The sequence below is a fragment of the Narcine bancroftii genome, chromosome 13 (assembly GCF_036971445.1).
Source record: "Narcine bancroftii isolate sNarBan1 chromosome 13, sNarBan1.hap1, whole genome shotgun sequence".
Taxonomy (NCBI): Eukaryota; Metazoa; Chordata; class Chondrichthyes; order Torpediniformes; family Narcinidae; genus Narcine; species Narcine bancroftii.
The window spans coordinates 15,314,680-15,334,268 of record NC_091481.1 but is presented as its reverse complement, the minus strand read 5'-3'; the positions used below and the strand labels follow the sequence as shown (position 1 = coordinate 15,334,268).

At 42.9% G+C, this 19,589-nt stretch overlaps 1 protein-coding gene across 7 annotated transcripts in view; it reads right to left on the bottom strand.

Moving 5' to 3' along the window:
• orc5 (origin recognition complex, subunit 5) overlaps positions 1 to 19,589 on the bottom strand; it is a 65,321-nt gene that overhangs the window by 39,777 nt on the left and 5,955 nt on the right. For 6 of the 7 annotated variants that reach the window (XM_069907564.1, XM_069907566.1, XM_069907565.1 and 3 more), the window contains exons 5-8: positions 16,202 to 16,276; positions 10,773 to 10,884; positions 9,496 to 9,626; positions 7,188 to 7,293 (exon numbers count right to left, since the gene is read on the bottom strand). In XM_069907564.1, the coding sequence (XP_069763665.1) occupies positions 7,188 to 7,293; positions 9,496 to 9,626; positions 10,773 to 10,884; positions 16,202 to 16,276 (424 nt within the window). The remainder of the gene's footprint in view (positions 1 to 7,187; positions 7,294 to 9,495; positions 9,627 to 10,772; positions 10,885 to 16,201; positions 16,277 to 19,589) is intronic. The other variant, XM_069907563.1, reaches the window with a different exon arrangement.

The following is a 19,589-nucleotide window of genomic DNA, read 5'->3' as shown; positions in this document are numbered from 1 at the left end:
TCCACGTCTGCTCGTTGGTGATTGACAAGTCCGATGTGGAACAGGCAGGCACGGTTGCAGCGGTTGCAAGGGAAAATTGGTTGGTTGGGGTTGGGTTTTTCCTCCTTTGTCTTTTGTCAGTGAGGTGGGCTCTGCGGTCTTCTTCAAAGGAGGTTGCTGCCCGCCAAACTGTGAGGCGCCAAGATGCACAGTTCGAGGCGATATCAGCCCACTGGCAGTGGTCAATGTGGCAGGCACCAAGAGATTTCTTTAAGCAGTCCTTGTACCATTCTTTGATTCACCTCTGTCTCGGTGGCTAGTGGAGAGTTCGCCATATAACACGATCTTGGGAAGGCGATGGTCCTCCATTCTGGAAACGTGACCCACCCAGCGCAGTTGGGTCTTCAGCATCGTGGATTCGATGCTTGCAGACTCTGCCAGCTCGAGTACTTCGATGTTCGTGATGAAGTCATTCCAATGAATGTTGAGAATGGAGCAGAGACAGCGCTGATGGAAATGTTCTAGGAGCCGTAGGTGATGCCGGTAGAGGACCCTTGATTTGGAGCCGAACAGGAGTGTGAGTATGACAACGGCTCTGTACACCCTGATCTTTGTGTGTTTCTTCAGGTGGTTGTTTTTCCAGACTCTTTTGATTAGTCTTCCAAAGGCGCTATTTGCCTTGGCGAGTCTGTTCTCTATCTCTTTGTCGATCCTTGCATCAGATGAAATGGTGCAGCCGAGGTAGGTAAACTGGTTGACCGTTTTGAGTTCTGTGTGCCCGATGGAGATGTGGGGGGGCTGGTGGTCATGGTGGGGTGCTGGCTGATGGAGGACCTCAGTTTTCTTCAGGCTGACTTCCAGGCCAAACATTTTGGCAGTTTCCACAAAACAGGATGTCATGCGCTGGAGAGCTGGCTATGAATGTGCAATTAAAGCAGCACCGTCTGCAAAGAGTAGTTCATGGACAAGTTGCTCTTGTGTCTTGGTGTGAGCTTTCAGGCGCCTCAGATTGAAGAGACTGCCATCCGTGCGGTACCAGATGTAAACAGCGTCTTCATTGTTGAGGTCTTTCATGGGTTGTTTCAGCATCATGCTGAAGAAGATAGTAAAGAAGGTTGGTGCTAGGACGCAGCCTTGCTTCACGCCGTTGTCAATGGAGAAGGGTTTGGAGAGCTCATTGCTGTATCTGACCCGACGTTGGTTTTTGTGAAGTTGGATAACCATGTTGAGGAACTTGGGGGGGCATCCGAGGCACTCTAGTATTTGCCAAAGCCCTTCCCTGCTCGAGGTGTCGAAGGCTTTGGTGAGGTCAACAAAGGTGATGTAGAGTCCTTTGTTTTGTTCTCTGCACTTTTTTTGGAGCTGTCTGAGGGCAAAGACCATGTCAGTAGATCCTCTGTTTGCGTGAAAGCCACACTTTGATTCTGTGAGGACATTTTCGGCAACTCTAGGTATTAGTCTATTAAGGAAAATCCTAGCGAAGATTTTGCCTGCAATGGAGAGCAGCGTGATTCCACTGTAGTTTGAGCAGTCTGATTTCTCGCCTTTGTTTTTGCACAGGGTGATGATGATGGCATCACTAAGGTCCTGAGGCAGCTTTCCTTGGTCCCAGCAGAGCATGAAAAACTCATGCAGTTTGGTATGCAGAATTTTGCCGCCAGCCTTCCAGACCTCTGGGGGGGATTCCATCCATACCTGCTGCTTTCCACTTTTCAGTTGTTCAATTGCCTTATATGTTTCTTCCCGGATAAGGACCTCATCCAGCTCTGGACTCAAGGGTTGTTGAGGGAGCTGGAGCAGGGCGGATTCTTGGACTGAGCGGTTGGCACTGAAAAGGGATTGGAAGTGTTCTGACCATCGATTGAGGATGGAGATCTTGTCGCTGAGGAGGACCGACGTCTGAGCTGCGCAGAGGGCTTTGGACTTGGGGTGAGGGGCCGTACACAGCCTTTAGTGTCTCATAAAAACCCCTGATGTCGCCAATGTCGGCACTAAGCTGGGTTTGTTTGTTGAGGCTAGTCCACCACTCATTTTGGATCTCCCGGAGTTTGCGCTGAAGGTGGTTGCATGCGTGATGGAAGGCTCATATTTTCTCTGGCCAGGAAGGCTTTGCAAGGTGAGCCTGGTGGGCAGATCGCTTCTTTGCCAGCAGCTCCTGGATTTCCTGGTTGTTGTCATCAAACCAGTCCTTGTTTTTCCTGGAGGAGAAGCCCAGTAACTCTTCAGTGGATTGCAGTATGGCCGTTTTCAGCTGATCCAAGAGGGTTTCAGGAGACGTGTCCGTGAGGCAATTTTCATCCTCGAGCTTTGCTTGGAGGTTTGCCTGCATCCAGGTAGTCTTCAGTCTGTCTCTCTGATGGAAAACGGTGTTAGTAATGACAAGCCGCTGTTCTGCGCAGAGTTCCAACAGGAGGCGCCCGTTGTCATTGCACTTGCTGACACCATGCTTGCCAAGGATTCCTGGCCAGGTTTCTGAGTCTTTGCCGACGCGAGCGTTGGAAGTCGCCAAGGATGACAACCTTGTCGTCTGTAGGGGTGCGTTGGATGAGGTTGCGCAGATCAGTGTAGAACTTGTCCTTTTCTGCTGGTTCTGCCTGAAGGGTTGGAGCATAGACACTGATGAGGGTGATGCGTCGCTTGTTTTGAAGGAGGAGTCGCATGGACATGATCCGGTCAGAATGGCCTGTCGGGAGGTTTTCGAGTTTGGAGGCAATGGAGTTCTTGACCATGAAGCCAACACCAGATAGGCGTCGTTCAGCCTGAGGCTTGCAGACCAGTAGAGTGTGTAGCCCGCACCGTGTTCTTGGAGGCTGCCTACATCTGCAAGGCAGACTTCACTGACAGCGGCTACGTCGATGTCGAGTCTGAGGAGTTAATGTGCGATGAGGGCACACCGACGTTCAGGTCAGTGGCTGTCAGCCTTGTCTGGCATGATTCTGATGTTCCAACTTTTGAGGGGGAGGACGTGGACCTGTCCTCGGGCCTGCGCAAAGGAGGTTTTAGGTGGAGTGCAGTGTGCGCAGTACTGGCCCCACCTTTTACACCCATGGTTCGTGTGCCGTGGCCAAGCAAGCTGGGACGTGGCACCGAGGACCTTGGGTCGTAGGTTTTATATCGGAGTGACCTTCTCCTATGCAGGTTGGTTAACCGGGTTAAAGAGGCCTGCCTCCCCTTTTAGGTTGAACCATATCTGGAGATCTACGACCACTGTCACCAGTTATGGAGTGGCCTGCGTGCGTTTGCTCTTGCCACGGCCAAGTAAAGGGGATGCAGCATTGGTTGAGGATCAGAAAGAAAAGTTATAGTAGAAAATTTTTTAAGACTGGAGAGAGCTCTGCAATGGAGTTCACAGTTGTTAGTGTTTAGACTATTGGTTTTTGAGGTGTGTATTCAACTCTGAAATACACTAAACAGTTCTCATTGACCGCTCCTGGCCTGGGGCTTGGCTGCCAACGATCGGGCTGTGCGGGCTGCTGGGGTTTGCCTGGCGACAGCGGCCTGTGTTTGGTGCTCGGGAAGCGGTGAGGGCAGGCCCGGTCTCAGCTGGCTGTCTCTTCCGTGATGCGGCCGTTACCTCAGGCGGACTCTGGCGGGACCTCGGGGCCTCCGGCGGCAGCAGCAACGGGACCTCGGGGCCTCCGGCGGCAGCAGCAACGGGACCTCGGGGCCTCCGGCGGCAGCAGCAACGGGACCTCGGGGCCTCCGGCGGCAGTAGCAACGGGACCTCGGGGCCTCCGGCGGCAGCAGCAACGGGACCTCGGGGCCTCCGGCGGCAGCAGCAACGGGACCTCGGGGCCTCCGGCGGCAGCAGCAACGGGACCTCGGGGCCTCCGGCGGCGGCTCCGTCAGGATGAAGATTTATGGAGGGGTATGTCCACGTCTGCTGCAGGCTCACTGGTGACTGACAAGTCCGATGCAGGACAGGCAGGGACAGTTGCAGTGGTTGCAACGGAAAATTGGTTGGTTGGGGTTGGGTTTTTCCTCCTTTGTCTTTTGTCAGTGAGGTGGGCTCTGCGGTCTTCTCCAAAGGAGGTTGCTGCCCGCCGAACTGTGAGGCGCCAAGATGCACGGTTGGAGGCGATATCAGCCCACTGGCGGTGGTCAATGTAGCAGGCACCAAGAGATTTATTTAAGCAGTCCTTGTACCTCTTCTTTGGTGCACCTCTGTCTCGGTGGCCATCAGGGAAAAGGTACAGGAGCCAAAAGACGAGCACACAACGGCACAAGGACAGCTAGTTCCCTGCTGCCGTCAGATTCTTAACTAATCGATGAACCAAAGACACTGCCTTACTTAGTGTACACTATTATTTTTACTTTTTTAAAAATATGAATGTCATACGATGGTCTTTTGAACGTCTACACTATGACACCGCTTCAAAACATCAAATTTCATGACTTGTCATGACAATAAATTCTAATTCTTATTTTCTGCAAGGGATGCAGAAATACCTTTACTGGTAAGTGTAAAAAATGTATAGATTTCAACAAAAAACTGTGAACAGAAATTGAATGCAAAAAAACTAAATGTGCAATACAGAGAGAATTTTTTTTAGAAAATCAATAAAGTGCACAAGTCAGAGTCCTTAATTAAGTCCCTGATTGAGTTTGTTGCTGAGGAGTCTGATGGTGGAGGGTTACTGAACCTGGTGGTGTGAGTCTTGTGGCATCTATACCTCTCGTGATGGCAGCAGCGAGAACAGAGCGCGTGCTGTTGGTTGATGATTGCTGCTGCTCTCCAATGGCAGCATTTCCTGTAGATATTCTCGATAGTAGGGAGAGTTTTGTGTGTGATGTCCTGGGCTGTGTCTCCTACCTCTTGTAGAGTGATCAGCCCTCCTTCCATCACACCTCTGTAGAAATTTGCCAGGGTTTCTGGTGTCATACCAAACCTCCTCAAACTCCTGAGGAAGTCGAGATGCTGACATGCTTTCTTCACAATTCAATTCATGTATTAGGTCCAGGAAAAATCCTCCGAGATGATGACTCCCAAGAATTTAAATTTGCTCACCCTCTCCACCTCTGATCACCCAATGATCACCGGATTTTATACCTCTGGCTTTCCCTTCCTGAAGTCAACAATCAGCCCCTTAGTTTTGCTAACATTGTGTGCAAGGTTGTTGATGGTGCATTCAGCCAAGTTTTCAACCTCCCTCCTGAATACAACCCATCACCTTTCTTTATAAAGCCCACTACTATGGTATTACCAGCAAATTTGTGGACGGTGTTATTGTCGTACTGAGCCACACAGTTGTAGGTGTAAAGTGAGTCGAGCAGGGGGCTAAGAACACAACGCTGTGGTGCTCTGGTACTGATGGAGATTGTGGAGCAAAGGTTTTATCAATCCTCACTGATTGTGATCTGGAGGTGAGAAAATCCATGATCCAATTACACAGTAGGGTATTCAATCCCACATCTTGGAATTTGCTGATCAATTTTATGGGGATGATGACGTTAAATTCAGAACTGTAGTTGATAAAGAGCATCCTAATGAATGCATATTTACTGTCTAAGTGTCTCGTGCCAGTGAGATGGCATCCGCCATAGACCTGTTACGATAGGCAAACTGGAATGCATTCATGTCACTGCTCAGACAGGAGCTGATATGCTTCAACAGCAGCTTTTCAAAACACTTCATCACTGTTGATGTAAGTGCTACTGGTCAATTGTGATTAAGGCAGGTTACCCACACACTTCTTGATCACTGGTATGATCAACACCTGTTTGAAATAGGTGATTTCCGCGTGCTGCTTGAGTGAGATATTTAAGATATCCATGAATACACTGGTAAGTTTTTTGCAGATCACACCTTCTAGTTGGAGAAAACTATGACAATTTGATGGGGACAGACTCCTCTTCACCTGTTTTGATGAAGTCTGTGACAGCCCTGGAGTAATTGTTCAGATTCTCAACTGAGTCCTTCAACACTGCCCAATCTGCTGACTCGAGGAAGTCCTGTAACTGTTCTTCAGCCTCCTGTACCCATTTTTCCCACTGACAACCCAGTTAATTGGCCGTGCAGAATCCTGGGATGGGAAGCTATTTGTGCTATTCCCATTGGGCCACCTTCAACCTGGACACTGATTGTTTTTCCACTGAACACAACTCATTCCCGGGGATTGGAGAGTCTACCTTGGAATGGAATGGATGGAAGTTGTACTTTTTCCACTGGTTTAATCGGCATGCTGACACCAGGGATTAAGTAAGGGAAGAAGCTAGCAATCACCGGCGTGATTTGATGCCAGCATGCTGATTGTTTTCTTTTTCCACTGGACCCTTAACCTGTTAATTCCCCGTTAATTCCTGGGACTAAGTGCCAATGGAAAAGGGGCTTGTGACCAACTTCAAGCTTGCCTCATCTCCAGAGCCTCTCTTTTTAGGCTACATCTGTATGAAGGCAGAAGGAGCACAGCCAGGTGATCCAACTTGCGAAAATGCAGTCTCAGGAAAGAACAGTAGGCCTGATCTTTTTGTAGCCAGGCCAAAATATTTTTCTAATGTCCCACTGTATTACTCATAGAAAAATAGTTCACCTTAATAATCTTACAAGTTTTCTGATATGATTGTGTGAAAATTAGTCAAATTTTAGTTGGTGTATTTGGCACTTAACTTATTCAAAGTGCATCTGCAATGAACAAAGAACATCTTTTTTAAATACCAAATTACAGATCAGGACACAAACCTTTAATTCCCTGAATGTGTGTAAAGATTTCTAACATTAATGAATCAAAAAGATTAGAAAAGCTTCAAGTTTGGGAGTTTGAGAAGGTGGGATACAAATTTAATTCTTGATCAAAACCAGTTTAATGGTCCTCAAAATTAAAATTTTACGATGGAGATAACACAATTTAAATACAAGTACAGGAGAGCCATAAAACATAAAAGCACATGAAAATGCAAACAACCGTTGCAATTTCAATGTGGTGAGGTCATGATGGATTTTATTCAGCAAAATTCAGCCATCCCAATCTAATTTGAAATTTTGTGTATCATTTCACACAAAATTTGATTTAGATAGAACACCCTTAGAATGAACCAGTTGCTCTTTTATTTAACCAAACGGTACTTTTGTCAGCTAATTACTAAATGTCACAATTTGGAATCAGCCAGGCCCTCAAGTTTCTGAGGAAGCAGATTCTGCACCAGTTCCCAAAAAGGGCATATTAAACAAAAACATGTCTCAAAATTAAACTTTTAAAAAAAATCTTTACATTTATGTTCCTTGCTGCAGCTCTTTAAAATCAAACTAAATCTTCTCTTTGGCTTACCATCTCCTTTTTGAACGGGTTCACAGTACTTGGGAAAATTTAACACAGCCTGAAACAAAAGAAAACATATTCATGTCAATGATTTCTCCATCATTCTCAACAATTTTCAACTTCTGTGAAAACTTATATGTCCTGAAATTGAAATCTGTTGTTGACAATAATTGTGCCACAACTTCATATCGAGCTCCATGATGTCAGCGAGTTGGGCAATGCCCACCATTTCTGGAGATAAACCTGTGCAAATTCCTCACACAGCTTCCCCATTAATTTTAATAGAAGGGAACAAATTAATTTAGATATATCAGTAATAAAAATTGTTTGACATTGTTTAAATATTGTGTCAATTTCCATTCAGTTGCTTCATGACGGAAATAATTATATTTTGCATGCCTCGGAATGCTTTGCGATATCAGAAACAGAATTTATGATGGATCCAACAGCTGACTAAGTCTGGGTCACGACTGTTGTAGACTCATTTCATGGGTAATTCGTCTGGCTTCCCAAAGAGATCCTATTGTAATTCACAGAACACCATCACCACATTCAGCATAACAGATGGAGATGGTCTTTTTCCACAACTTGGCAACATATCGCACAATTCTCCAGTTTCCAGCAAATGACTGCAAATTCAGGTCCAATTAAAAAAACTAATTTCTGTATTCAGAAATTGAAAGAATGGTGTACTACCTTCAAGCACACTTTCCAATTTCCCAATAACTAACAATAACATTTGCATTAAATAGGAACAATGGTGCGAAATTTAAAGGCTTCACAATCTTTATACATGATGCAGTACAATGTTATCTTCCAAGATTGAGAATAAGACACTGCAGAGGACTGGGAGCCATCATCCACATCAAATATCGTACTATATTTTCCCTAGTAGTGGGGTGCCAGATATCACATGGTTAAGATAGCATTCTCTTCCCAGGAATTAATTGCAATCATCTTCAATGAATTCAAAAGATCTTGATAGGCAATAGATATGACCAAGCAAGCCCAATTTTGATCATTTTTTTGGCAACTCTCATTTAGAGCATTTGTTCCACCAAGCCGATGCTGATATTCGTATGAAAAGTTAATCTGAAAATTTAACTGTTACTTTCTCCATTGGATGCGATTTGACAGTTTTCCAGTATTTTCTGATTTGCTTCCGTTTTCCATCTATACAATTTGGATTTGGTTTTAGAAAATGTTTTAAATAAAAGTTTCGTCATAGAGCATGGTAACAGGCCCTTCCAGTCTATGAGCTCATGCTACCCAAATATACTAATTCAAGTACAATCCCCGCATGTTTTTGAAAGGTGAGAGAAAACCAAAGCGCACAGAGCCCAAAGCATGCAGATATGAGAACAAACTCCTCATAGACAGCTTCATATGATTGGATTTTTTAAAATTTGTTTTTAAACATGCCTTTGGCATTTCAAGAAAATTTACATTGCAGAATAATGGAAAAGGTCCAAACTGAAAATAAATATGACCTTTCTTGAAATGCTACAAAAATCACTGGAATGTAAAAGATCCAATTTGGACACTATCACCACCTCGAGCAGCTGACTACATTTACCTGCTTTCATCAACAAGAACAATAAATTGTTGTGACATAACTGAGTATGCATTTAGCAGACTTTTTGACCAAAACACTAATGGTGGCGATGACAAACACAAGGCACAACTCAACAGTATTAAATTTTCTTCAGCATTTAATGTCACAGAACTTATTTCTGCCACTTTTAATTTCAATGAAAAATAAACTGGGGGCGGGGGGGGGGGGGCGTTCTGCAATCTTTGCAGAATAGTGTTTTAAAATCATCACATTTTCTTTATGCAGTTAAAGATGAAAACATTTACAGCTAGCTAACCAATCACCATCAATCCATACAACTACTGCAGTTCAACGATGAAAACGACTTACAGTATGAAAATGGAGAAGGACGATTTCCAAGCCTACATATCCGAAGAACCTTACTTTCAGACACATTTGCAATTTACAAAGTATGCTAATTTTATCCATGCAGATTTTTTTGGGTCTGTATTTGTACCAGGTTACATCCTCCACCTTCGCCAAGATGCAAATTGTGCCAGCACACTTGACTACTGCAGCTGCAAATTGAATGGTTCTATCGAGAGGGTCAGTGGCAGATCCAACCTCCCATTCTGTCAGTGGACTTGGCACTGAATCCAGCAACAGTCTGAGAATTTGGGCGGGGGGGGGGGTGGATAGAGATCCTTCGAACAGTAAACTACTTACCAGATGACGCAGCTCTTTCAAATCCCGACAGACTGTGTAGAATACTCCAAGCAGTATGTTAATATAAGAGATATAAAAATCTGCAGAAAATTCGGGAGGATGATCATGTGAAAGAATTTTCAGGAGGTCATCTGATTTAAAAAAAATAAGTAGATTAATTTATGGGAATTGACCCAATACATAACGTTTTACTTATGTATCCATCTGTGAAGCAGGGGTGGCCAGACCCATTTGGTTGCAGGCCACATACAGAAAAATAGAAGGACTCACGTGCAAAACAATATTAAGCCCAGTTGTTTTCAACCATTGTTGGTTCCTTCAACAGGCCTTTTAAAGCCTGTACAGAACCGATGGCACTCAAACTGGGCTGCTTGACGCTGCAGGGGAATGCTGAGACCGCTCCCTGCCATATCACACCAGCGTAGTGCTGCCATTACAGCAGCGCTGCCATTTCTTTTCTTCTAACCGGCCACTTAAAAATGATCACGGGACACAGTTGGCCCAGAGGCCTGAGTTTGGCCACCCCTGCTGTGGTGGATTCTCAATCAGTATTTCCCCAATGGCAAATGTAGAAAAGAAAAATTGTTAAAAAAAAACATAGGCAGAAATGCAGTAAATTCTCCACTGTGTCTCATTTTACTCAACAAGGTAGATCATACTTTTCAGGTGTTTTAAAAAAAAATCAGATAATAGTGAACCGTGAAATATCTATGGATGTATTGGGGATTGCAATTTTTTTTTATATATAATAGGCCTGAAAGGTATGATTCAAACACAATTATTGTTTTTTTATGTCTCTTGAGCAGATCTCTCATTGGTAAAAGATAAAACCCCTGCACTGTTTAATTGATTTTTACTATGACCTGCCTGATAACTCTATACCATACATTCTTTGACTAACTCCACTGACCATCAAAGAACACTGTTTCGTTAGATTGTTCTTGGTCAATCGGAGGATAATAAATTTGAACTTGGTTTTATTATTGCAATTCTTGCTGAACTTAATTCAGTAATGGGTTGACCTGTCCATACAACACACAAAGCAGTTTCATATAGGCACAAGTGATAATAAACAATGCAAATTTCAATTCAAAAAGGATCACTGGAAGCAATACATTGCTATTAAGGGAGCAGAGGCCTGAGAAAGATGCCCTCGAATGAAAGAAAGGGAGGGAACAGGCTGGGGAGCTAATACATGAAATACATTATTTGTTTTATTCAAGAAAAGTGAGACTACACAATATCAAAAAATAAAACAGTAAAAAGATTAATTTTACCTTTGCTGTAGTCCGGAAAATACAAAATTAAAGGCTCAAAGCAGCCTGTATTTGACCTAAATTTTTCCCAGACAATTTCACTGATGAGAATAACACTGACATTTGCATCAGCCTGCAAGACATTTGTTGACACGATTAAAATTCAGGTTCCACATTTAATTTTTTAATAAAAATCTAATTATTGCTCAGATGAATGATAGTAATTTGTATTGCCATTATTTTTGTCCTTCTGCCCACAAGAATTGTTTTTAAAATATTTATTTTAATATCAATTTATCAACAGCAAGGACTTAAATATGGCTTCAAATATAAATAGACTAGATAGTTAAGAACAGCCTAAGCACCGAAATAGAAACTTGCTTCCTTTACTGCCCAAAAATCTACCAATTTTAGGTTTGAAGAATTACAAAATATTACAACATTTGAGCTTGGCTGATACCAAAAACCATATTTCCTCAGTACAATGATCAAATTGGAATATAGAACAAATAGCACAGAAACGGGCTTTGGCCCACAATACCTGTGCTGACCAATTTTAAATTTATACTAATCCCATCTACCTGCTCATGGTCTCTATCCCTCCATCCCATGCCTGTTCATGTGCTTGTCTAAATGCTTCATAAGATATTGCCATTGTATGTGCTTCCACCACTTTGCCTGCAACGGTAACAGGCCCTTCCAGCCCATGTGCTCATGTCACCCAATTCACATACTCGCTATTGCAGCGGAGAGAACAAAGATACTCAACGAAGCGATCTCCCAGTCTGTGTCCAGTCTCCCCGATCTCAAAGAGACCACAACGGAAATACCAGATGCAGATGATCCCTTCAGATACACGAGTGAAGTGTTGCTTCACTTGAAAGGTCTGTTTGGGGCCCTGAATGGTGGTAAGGGAGAAGGTGTGGGTGCAAGTGTAGCATGGTGGGAAGGCAATCATGGATATGGGAGTGATGGAGGGAGCAGTCCCTGCAGAAGGTGGAGAGGAGACGAGAGGGGAAGATGTGTCTGGTGATGGGATCAAGTACTAGGTGGCGGAAATGGTGTCAGATACAGTGGATGCAGAAGCCAGTGGTAGGTGAGGACAAGGGGAATTCCATCTTATTGCATGTGGAGGCGGCCAGGGCAGATGTGCAGGTAAAGGAGGATATGCGGGTGAGGGCCGAGTGGACAAGAGAAGAGGGGAAGCTATTGTTTTTGGAGAAGGACATCTCAGATAATCTCACATGGATGACCTCGTTCTGGGAGCAGATATGACAGAGATGAAGGAATTGCAAGAATGGAATCCTTACGGGGCGAAAAATGAGAAAAAATGTCATCTCAATGAACCCCTTTCCAAACCTCCACATTCTTCCTGTAATGCAGCAACCATACAATACCACCAATGTGGCAACAAAAGTTTTATCGAGCTTCAGCATGACTCACAACTTTCATACTCAATGCCTTAACTAATAAATCCAACTATGCCATTTACATCTTATCTGTACTTTGACTTTCAGGGAGCTATGGACTTGTACACCAAGATCCCTTTTGATATCAATTTTCCTAAAGGAGCTGCCATTTGCTGTATACTTTCCTCTTGTATTTGATATTCCAAGTGCAAAACCTCACACTTGTTCAAATTAAACAATAATTTCTACACCACACTCCAAAGTGGAATTCAGATAATTACACGTCCCAATTCTTGATCAACAACCCTTGCTCAAATGTTCATCCAGGTAATGTGGCCGAATTCTACTTGCAACAACCTTTCGAGATAGAGTTCCAGATTTCCGTGATTCTGAAGGTGAAATCATTTTTTCCCCTCAACAGTCCTCCATTACCTCACTTAGAAAGGAAAAAAATAAATTATCACTACCAACATTAATATTGATGCAAAATCAACGAATCCCCTTCACAAAAGATTCCCTTTAGAGAATGGGAGAGAAAAGGGATCAAAAGAATAGAAAATTGTTTTTCGGGAAATAAATTATTATCTTTTGAACAAATGAAGTGCAAATATGATGCAACTCATGGTACAATGTTTGCATACCACCAACTGAAAACCTACTTGAAGGACAAATTGGGAAGCAAGCTGAGGTTACCAGAAGGAAGCAATTTTGAATATGTGATTACAGACACAATGATAATTAAAAGACATAACATGTACATCAAACTGCAAGAGAAAGAGAACAAGGAAACAAGCTGTAAAACCAAACAAAAATGGGAACAAGATTTAAACATAAAGATAAAGAAAGAAACATGGGAAAAGCTCTGCTCCGGAACTATGAGAAATACAATAAACACAAGGTTATGCATGATACAATATAATTGGTTACACAGGCTATACACCACTCCCCAAAAGTTAAATAAATGGGATCCAACAGCATCAGATGGATGTTTTCACTGCAAGAAGGAAACGGGAACAACAGTGCATGCAATTTGAGCATGTGAGAAAGTGGAAAAGTTTTGGGAAGATCTAAATCAGGTATTAAATAAAATCACAAAAAGTAACATACCAAAAAATCCAGAGATCTTTCTTCTCAGTAATATAAGAAGTAAAGAACTTGGACTCGATTTGGATGGAGCACAAAAAAGATTTATTATGATAGCCTTATAGCAAAAAAAGGCTGTAGCAAAAAAAAAATGTATTATGTCAACCTGGAAATCAGAAGATAGCCTGAGAATACAGCAATGGTACATAGAAATGAATAAATGTATTCCATTAGAAAAAAATAACATAATTTAAGAAATAACATCACAGTATTCAAACAAATTTGGGAACCGTACATGGAACACAACAGAGAAGTCCTACCGCGGACCTCCATCACCTAAAATGACAGAAGGAGAAGACGACGAAATTAATTGACCCAGTATGTAAAAGTAGATGACACAAATTTCTTGTTTATTTTCATTGTGTGAGGACATTGTTTAATGGGTTTAATGTATCTATGTTGAGTGGGTGGGGAGGGGGGGTGAAAGAGGGAGGGAGGGAAGGGAGGTGGGTGAAAGAGGGAGGGAAGGGAGGGGGAAAGGGGAGAAAATTACACTGTGTATATTCAAGAGGGAAATGTTTGTGTGTATTTTGGTCAGTATGGTTCATAGTGTGAAAAATTTTTTTTAAATGTTTTTTAATTCCTCCATTACTTATCCTTTATAATTATTCTCCTAGACCCTTTCAAAGGAATAATGTTTATCCCCTTCATGGTGCTCTTCTAGTTTAATAATCCCCATTAAATCTTCCTTCAGTCTCCTTTTCTCGAAAGAAAAAAACTCCAGTCTCATGAATAAATAAGACAAATGGAATTTTCTTCTGTTAAAATAATATTTTAAAACAATTATTTATGACTTAATAGGCTACATCTTCCTACATCCTAGAATACTCTGCAGCTACATTCTAGAAGGATGCAAATTGTTGACACAGCCAGCTGTACTGGCATTCTTATTACAAGAATACAAAAACAAAGAGCCTCCATGACTGCTCTACCATTTAATAACATTAGTTTATCTTTTTAGTAGTCTCACTTTCCTGAATTACACTAAAATTCTCTTGATTCCCTTCATATCTAAAAAAAACTATTAATCTTGGATTTGAATCTAGTGAGGACCTGCATCTCCCTAGTCCACTTGTGCAAAGGATTCCATTGTTATATTGCAAATAACAATAGATTCATTACAGAATTCATGTTAGAAATTACAGGGTGAATTTGAAAACTGGACCATTTCCTACATTGTTTTCTCGTGGGGCAGGTGCCCAGAGTGCCCACTTGTGTTTACACCTTATCTACATGCTTTTCCTTGAACTGTGCAACTTCATCTAAATCCTCCATATTGTGGACATGGAATTTACTTTGTTCAAATACCTATTTTTACAATAGCCTCCATCTTAATATCTTGGGGAGGTGCTTACTCAACCACAAATGCTGGTTAATTCCTCCATAAATATGTTCCAGGATTTGGACAGAGAAAAACCTACTTCAGTACTGGTCCATTTTGTTTCATTTTTTTTTAAATAAACAACCCCTGGTAGAATTAGCAAGTCTTTTCATCAGTTGCTTTAGGCTATTATAAAATAAATTTGTAAGAAAAATTCTCTATTCACATGTTCTGTCTGATTTGCAGAACATTTCCAGTACTTTCATCGGTTTTTTTGTTCTATCAATATCAATCGTTGCCATGTAAACCATGGCCAGTGTCTACAGAGCCGTCGTCATACTCACACTCCTGTTCGGCTCCAAATCAAGGGTCCTCTACCGGCATCACCTACGGCTCCTAGAACATTTCCATCAGCGCTGTCTCTGCTCCATTCTCAACATTCATTGGAATGACTTCATCACCAACATCGAAGTACTCGAGCTGGCAGAGTCTGCAAGCATCGAATCCACGCTGCTAAAGACCCAACTGCGCTGGGTGGGTCATGTCTCCAGATTGGAGGACCATTGCCTTCCCAAGATCGTGTTATATGGCGAGCTCTCCACTGCCCACCGAGACAGAGATGCACCAAAGAGGTACAAGGACTGTTTAAAGAAATTTCTTGGTGCCTGCCACATTGACCACCACCAGGGGGCTGATATCGCCTCCAACCGTGCATCTTGGTGCCTCAGTTCGGCGGGGAGCAACCTCCTTTGAAGAAGACCGCAGAGCCCACCTCACTGACAAAAGACAAAGGAGGAAAAACCCAACACCCAACCAACCAATTTTCCCTTGTAACCGCTGCAACCGTGCCTGCCTGTCCCACATTGGACTTGTCAGTCACCAACGAGCCTGCAGCAGACGAGGACATACCCCTCCATAAATCTTCGTCCGCGAAGCCAAGCCAAAGAAAAGAAACCATGACCATTAGGTCTTCAAACCATTGTTCCAAGTTCCTCTCCAGCTCCTCCTGGAGGTACCTTTAATTCTGGAATTGAGCAGACAATACAACATTTGGCTACAGAAAATACTATCCACGCCCCTAACTATACTGAGCTACTGCAACCCTTTTCACTCCTCCAACTTCAAGGCGTCTCTTCCAAAGATGAGGTAATCAATTTGTCCACTCTATTTTCCATCCCTACTCTCGTTCATACAGGCTGCAAGCATTGTATAGCTATTGGACAGATGCAAAACAAAGGGTCCCACAATTGTAATCTCTGGATCTTGATACCTGACCTAAAAGCAGCTAGAATGTTGAACAGCACACTGGCCTTTCATGGAAGAGTCAACATGTCTCACTGCAATTGCATGACGCCCTCATGAGATTTCACCTGCAATATAGTGAAGACATTTCCCTTCCTCGGAGGAACATTTGTAATAAAGGGCAATGAAGACTCACTAATAAATTCCTGAAATTGTGGCTTTGTCTTGTGAGGAGAGAACCAAGATAAAGGTAAGTCTGAAATTTTGTTTTCAGAATAAAAGTGTGATATAGTGATTACGTTTCAGAAATTCCCACAGCATAACAAGTGACATACCAATTCTTGAAACCTCAAAAAACCTGGCAGCAGGTTTGCATCCATTTCCCTTAGTTGTTCTGCCTTGTCCAACACCTGAAATAATTCATACAAATAGTGAATGAAATAATTAAATAATAAAGCGTTCGATCGAAACACAGATTGGGTGATACAGAACACACTCTAAATTAAATACTACTTCAAGATTCTGCTCTAATTATGCTCTGATCATGGGATCTTCCATTTGCAGAGATGCACAACAAGAGCAGAGTGCACTCATTTTTAATTTGTCTGTTTATAATCAATGCTGATCCTATCAATTACAGTTGATATTTTCCACAATTAAACCTTTTTGGCTTGAAAATGGCAATTTATTAGAATGAATAACTGGAGTAAAATTCCCCACAGGATACAATGCTATCTTTACTGGGAGATGAAACCTAAATTAGAAATTAATATGTATTGTTTGTTGATGCATCGAATAACCAGACAACACAAAACAGCAACCTCTGACTAATGCTTTACTGTTAAGTTCCAGGAGCTTATAATAGCAGGAGCCTCGGAAATGGCATCTGCCACCAACCAAGCTCCATCTCCTTTTTCAACGTGTGCTTTGCGGGGATTCATGCATGCGCAATAGCATCATAGTGAGTACACTGGCTGCTGAAGGTGCAGTCAGCCAATAAAAGCGGCTGTCTACATCCCCTTTCTTTGGCAACCCCTTTCACATAGCACAATCCATGTAGGTGTCGTACATCACAATTATAGTTCATCAGTGAACAATCAGCCCAGTCTTATCCTGATATTTTGCACACAAGTGTGCCCAAAGCGTGTTATGTAAAAGCCATTGGTGGAAGTGGATGCTTGGGGTGACGCAGCTTGAAAGAATGTGCCATCTGTGGTCTCAGGATAGTGGTCATTTGATTCATGGGTTGTTACTGAGGGAGTTCATGGGTTGTTACTGAGGGAGTTCATGGGTTGTTACTGAGGGAGTTCATGGGTTGTTACTGAGGGAGTTCATGGGTTGTTACTGAGGGAGTTCATGGGTTGTTACTGAGGGAGTTCATGGGTTGTTACTGAGGGAGTTCATGGGTTGTTACTGAGGGAGTTCATGGGTTGTTACTGAGGGAGTTCATGGGTTGTTACTGAGAGAGTTCATGGGTTGTTACTGAGAGAGTTCATGGGTTGTTACTGAGGGAGTTCATGGGTTGTTACTGAGGGAGTTCATGGGTTGTTACTGAGGGAGTTCATGGGTTGTTACTGAGGGAGTTCATGGGTTGTTACTGAGGGAGTTCATGGGTTGTTACTGAGGGAGTTCATGGGTTGTTACTGAGGGAGTTCCACCTACCCCAGGTTAATGTTCCAGATTTTGGTTTTTAGTCTCATCAGGAATGGTTCGGGATGGGGTTAGCTCCCTTATGGGAAGGATGTGTCAATGGTTTCTCTGATACATCTTCCTTCTGATTTTACCAGGCAAGACCTGGGCTCCTGGAGCTCCTTTCAACTATGCCCATACAGTCAAAGCCCTGTAGAGTCTGCAACTTTATGACTTGCCCTTCTGCTAATGGCACAAGCGGCCGGCTGTTTCTGCCATAGCCCCTTTTCTGTATTAGCCTCTTGTTCCGCAGTTGGGATTTAATTTCTTGAAGGTTCTTTAGCTTAGGTTCCAAGAATCTCCTTGCCACAGGAAGAGTCATCCATGTCTCCCTGCTTATGAGTTGTTGTGCCAGAGAACCCAATGTGGCGTTGCCGGGGATGTTCCTTCGGTTCAGCAGATTTAGGAACACATCCGTATTTTCCCTATGGGACTTCTCCATGAGTTGCTTTGCACTCCTCACGGATCTTGTCTAGTGATATGATTAAAATCTCATGCTGTTGCAAACATCTGAATTTCTCTCTGGTGAACTGGGTGCTATTGTCTGACAGCAGTGTGGTGGGGTAGGCCTGAACACTGAAAAGAGTCTTTTTAACTTGATAATCAATTCTGACAAGGTGACATGGGGTAAAAGGTCTATCTCAAACCACCCAGAGTATGAATTGACAAGAACCAAATACTGTTGACTGTGCCATATGAAGATCTACGTTGCCACAGTTGACATGGGGAGGTCCAGCACCATGTGAAGCTACAGCGGCTCTTTCTGTTGGTTCAGTCTGGTGCTATTGAACAAGCTTGCACCTCCTGGTCTATGTCCCTGGCCAAAAAACTATGTCTCCAGCCCTGCATTTGATTGCTTCTGCCTCTGGGTACCATCGGTGCAGGATGTTCACGTAAATGTTTTGCAGTAAACTCCGAACTATTGCTCTCAGGCCTTTCGTTATTCATCAATGAGTAATTAATCCTGGAATGGGAAGCAGAGTTGCACTTCAGATGGTAGTCTGTGCTGCTTGTCAGGCCAGCCACCCTTGATAAAAGTGCTCAGGGTCCTCAAAGATGCATCTTCAGCCGTGTGCTGTTTCAGTTCATCCATCTGGGAAGGAGATGCACATTACTGTTATTTTATCAAACGTGTCCTCTTCCTTTGCTTGGTGATTCATACATTTTCTGGGAGCATGAGATAGCGCATCAGCAAAGTGCATTTCTTTTCCACACTTGTAAATTAAAGTCATGTTGTATTTCTGAAGCCTGAGCATCATTCTTTGTAATCATGTAGGAGCCGCATGGATTGGCTTTTTCAGAATTGTGACCAGATCTAAGTGGTCTGTCTCTACGGTCACTGGTCTTCCATAAATGAAGTCATTAAATTTTTGAGGCGAAAACTACTGCCAACAACTCCTTCTCTATTTAGGCACATTTGGACTCTGTGGTGGTGAGTTACCTGTATGCATAGGTCACTGGTTTCCCATCCTACAGGCATGCTGCACCCAGACCATATTGTGATGCATCATAGATGAGCATGACTGGTCTGCGCACATCTAGTACAATTGAACAGGTGGAGATGACATGACTTTTTAATGTATGGAATTCACTTTGTTGTTGCTCCTGCTAAGACCAAACCACATCTTAGCAAGGCAGTAAGATCACTGGTGTTCGGAATGAACTTGCTCAGGTAGTTGACTATGCCCAGGAAACATTGTAGCGCTGTCACATATGTCAGTACTGGCATTTTACTGATTGCTTTAATCTTTGAAGGGTCTTCCTTCAGGCCTTCCATGAAAACATGGCCTACATTGCCGACCTGATTTAGCAGAAACCTGCATTTATGGGGATTGAGCTCAAGATTAACCTTCCAGGCTTTATCAAGTACCTTTTACAAATTTGTGTCATGTTCTTCCAAGTTTTTGCCACCTACAAGTATGTCATCAACAATGATGGCAGAGGAATACCCTGCAAAGATATGCTCTATCGATCTTTGAACTATTTCACTGGCTGAATTAATTCCAAATGGCATTCGCAGGAATCTGTATCAGC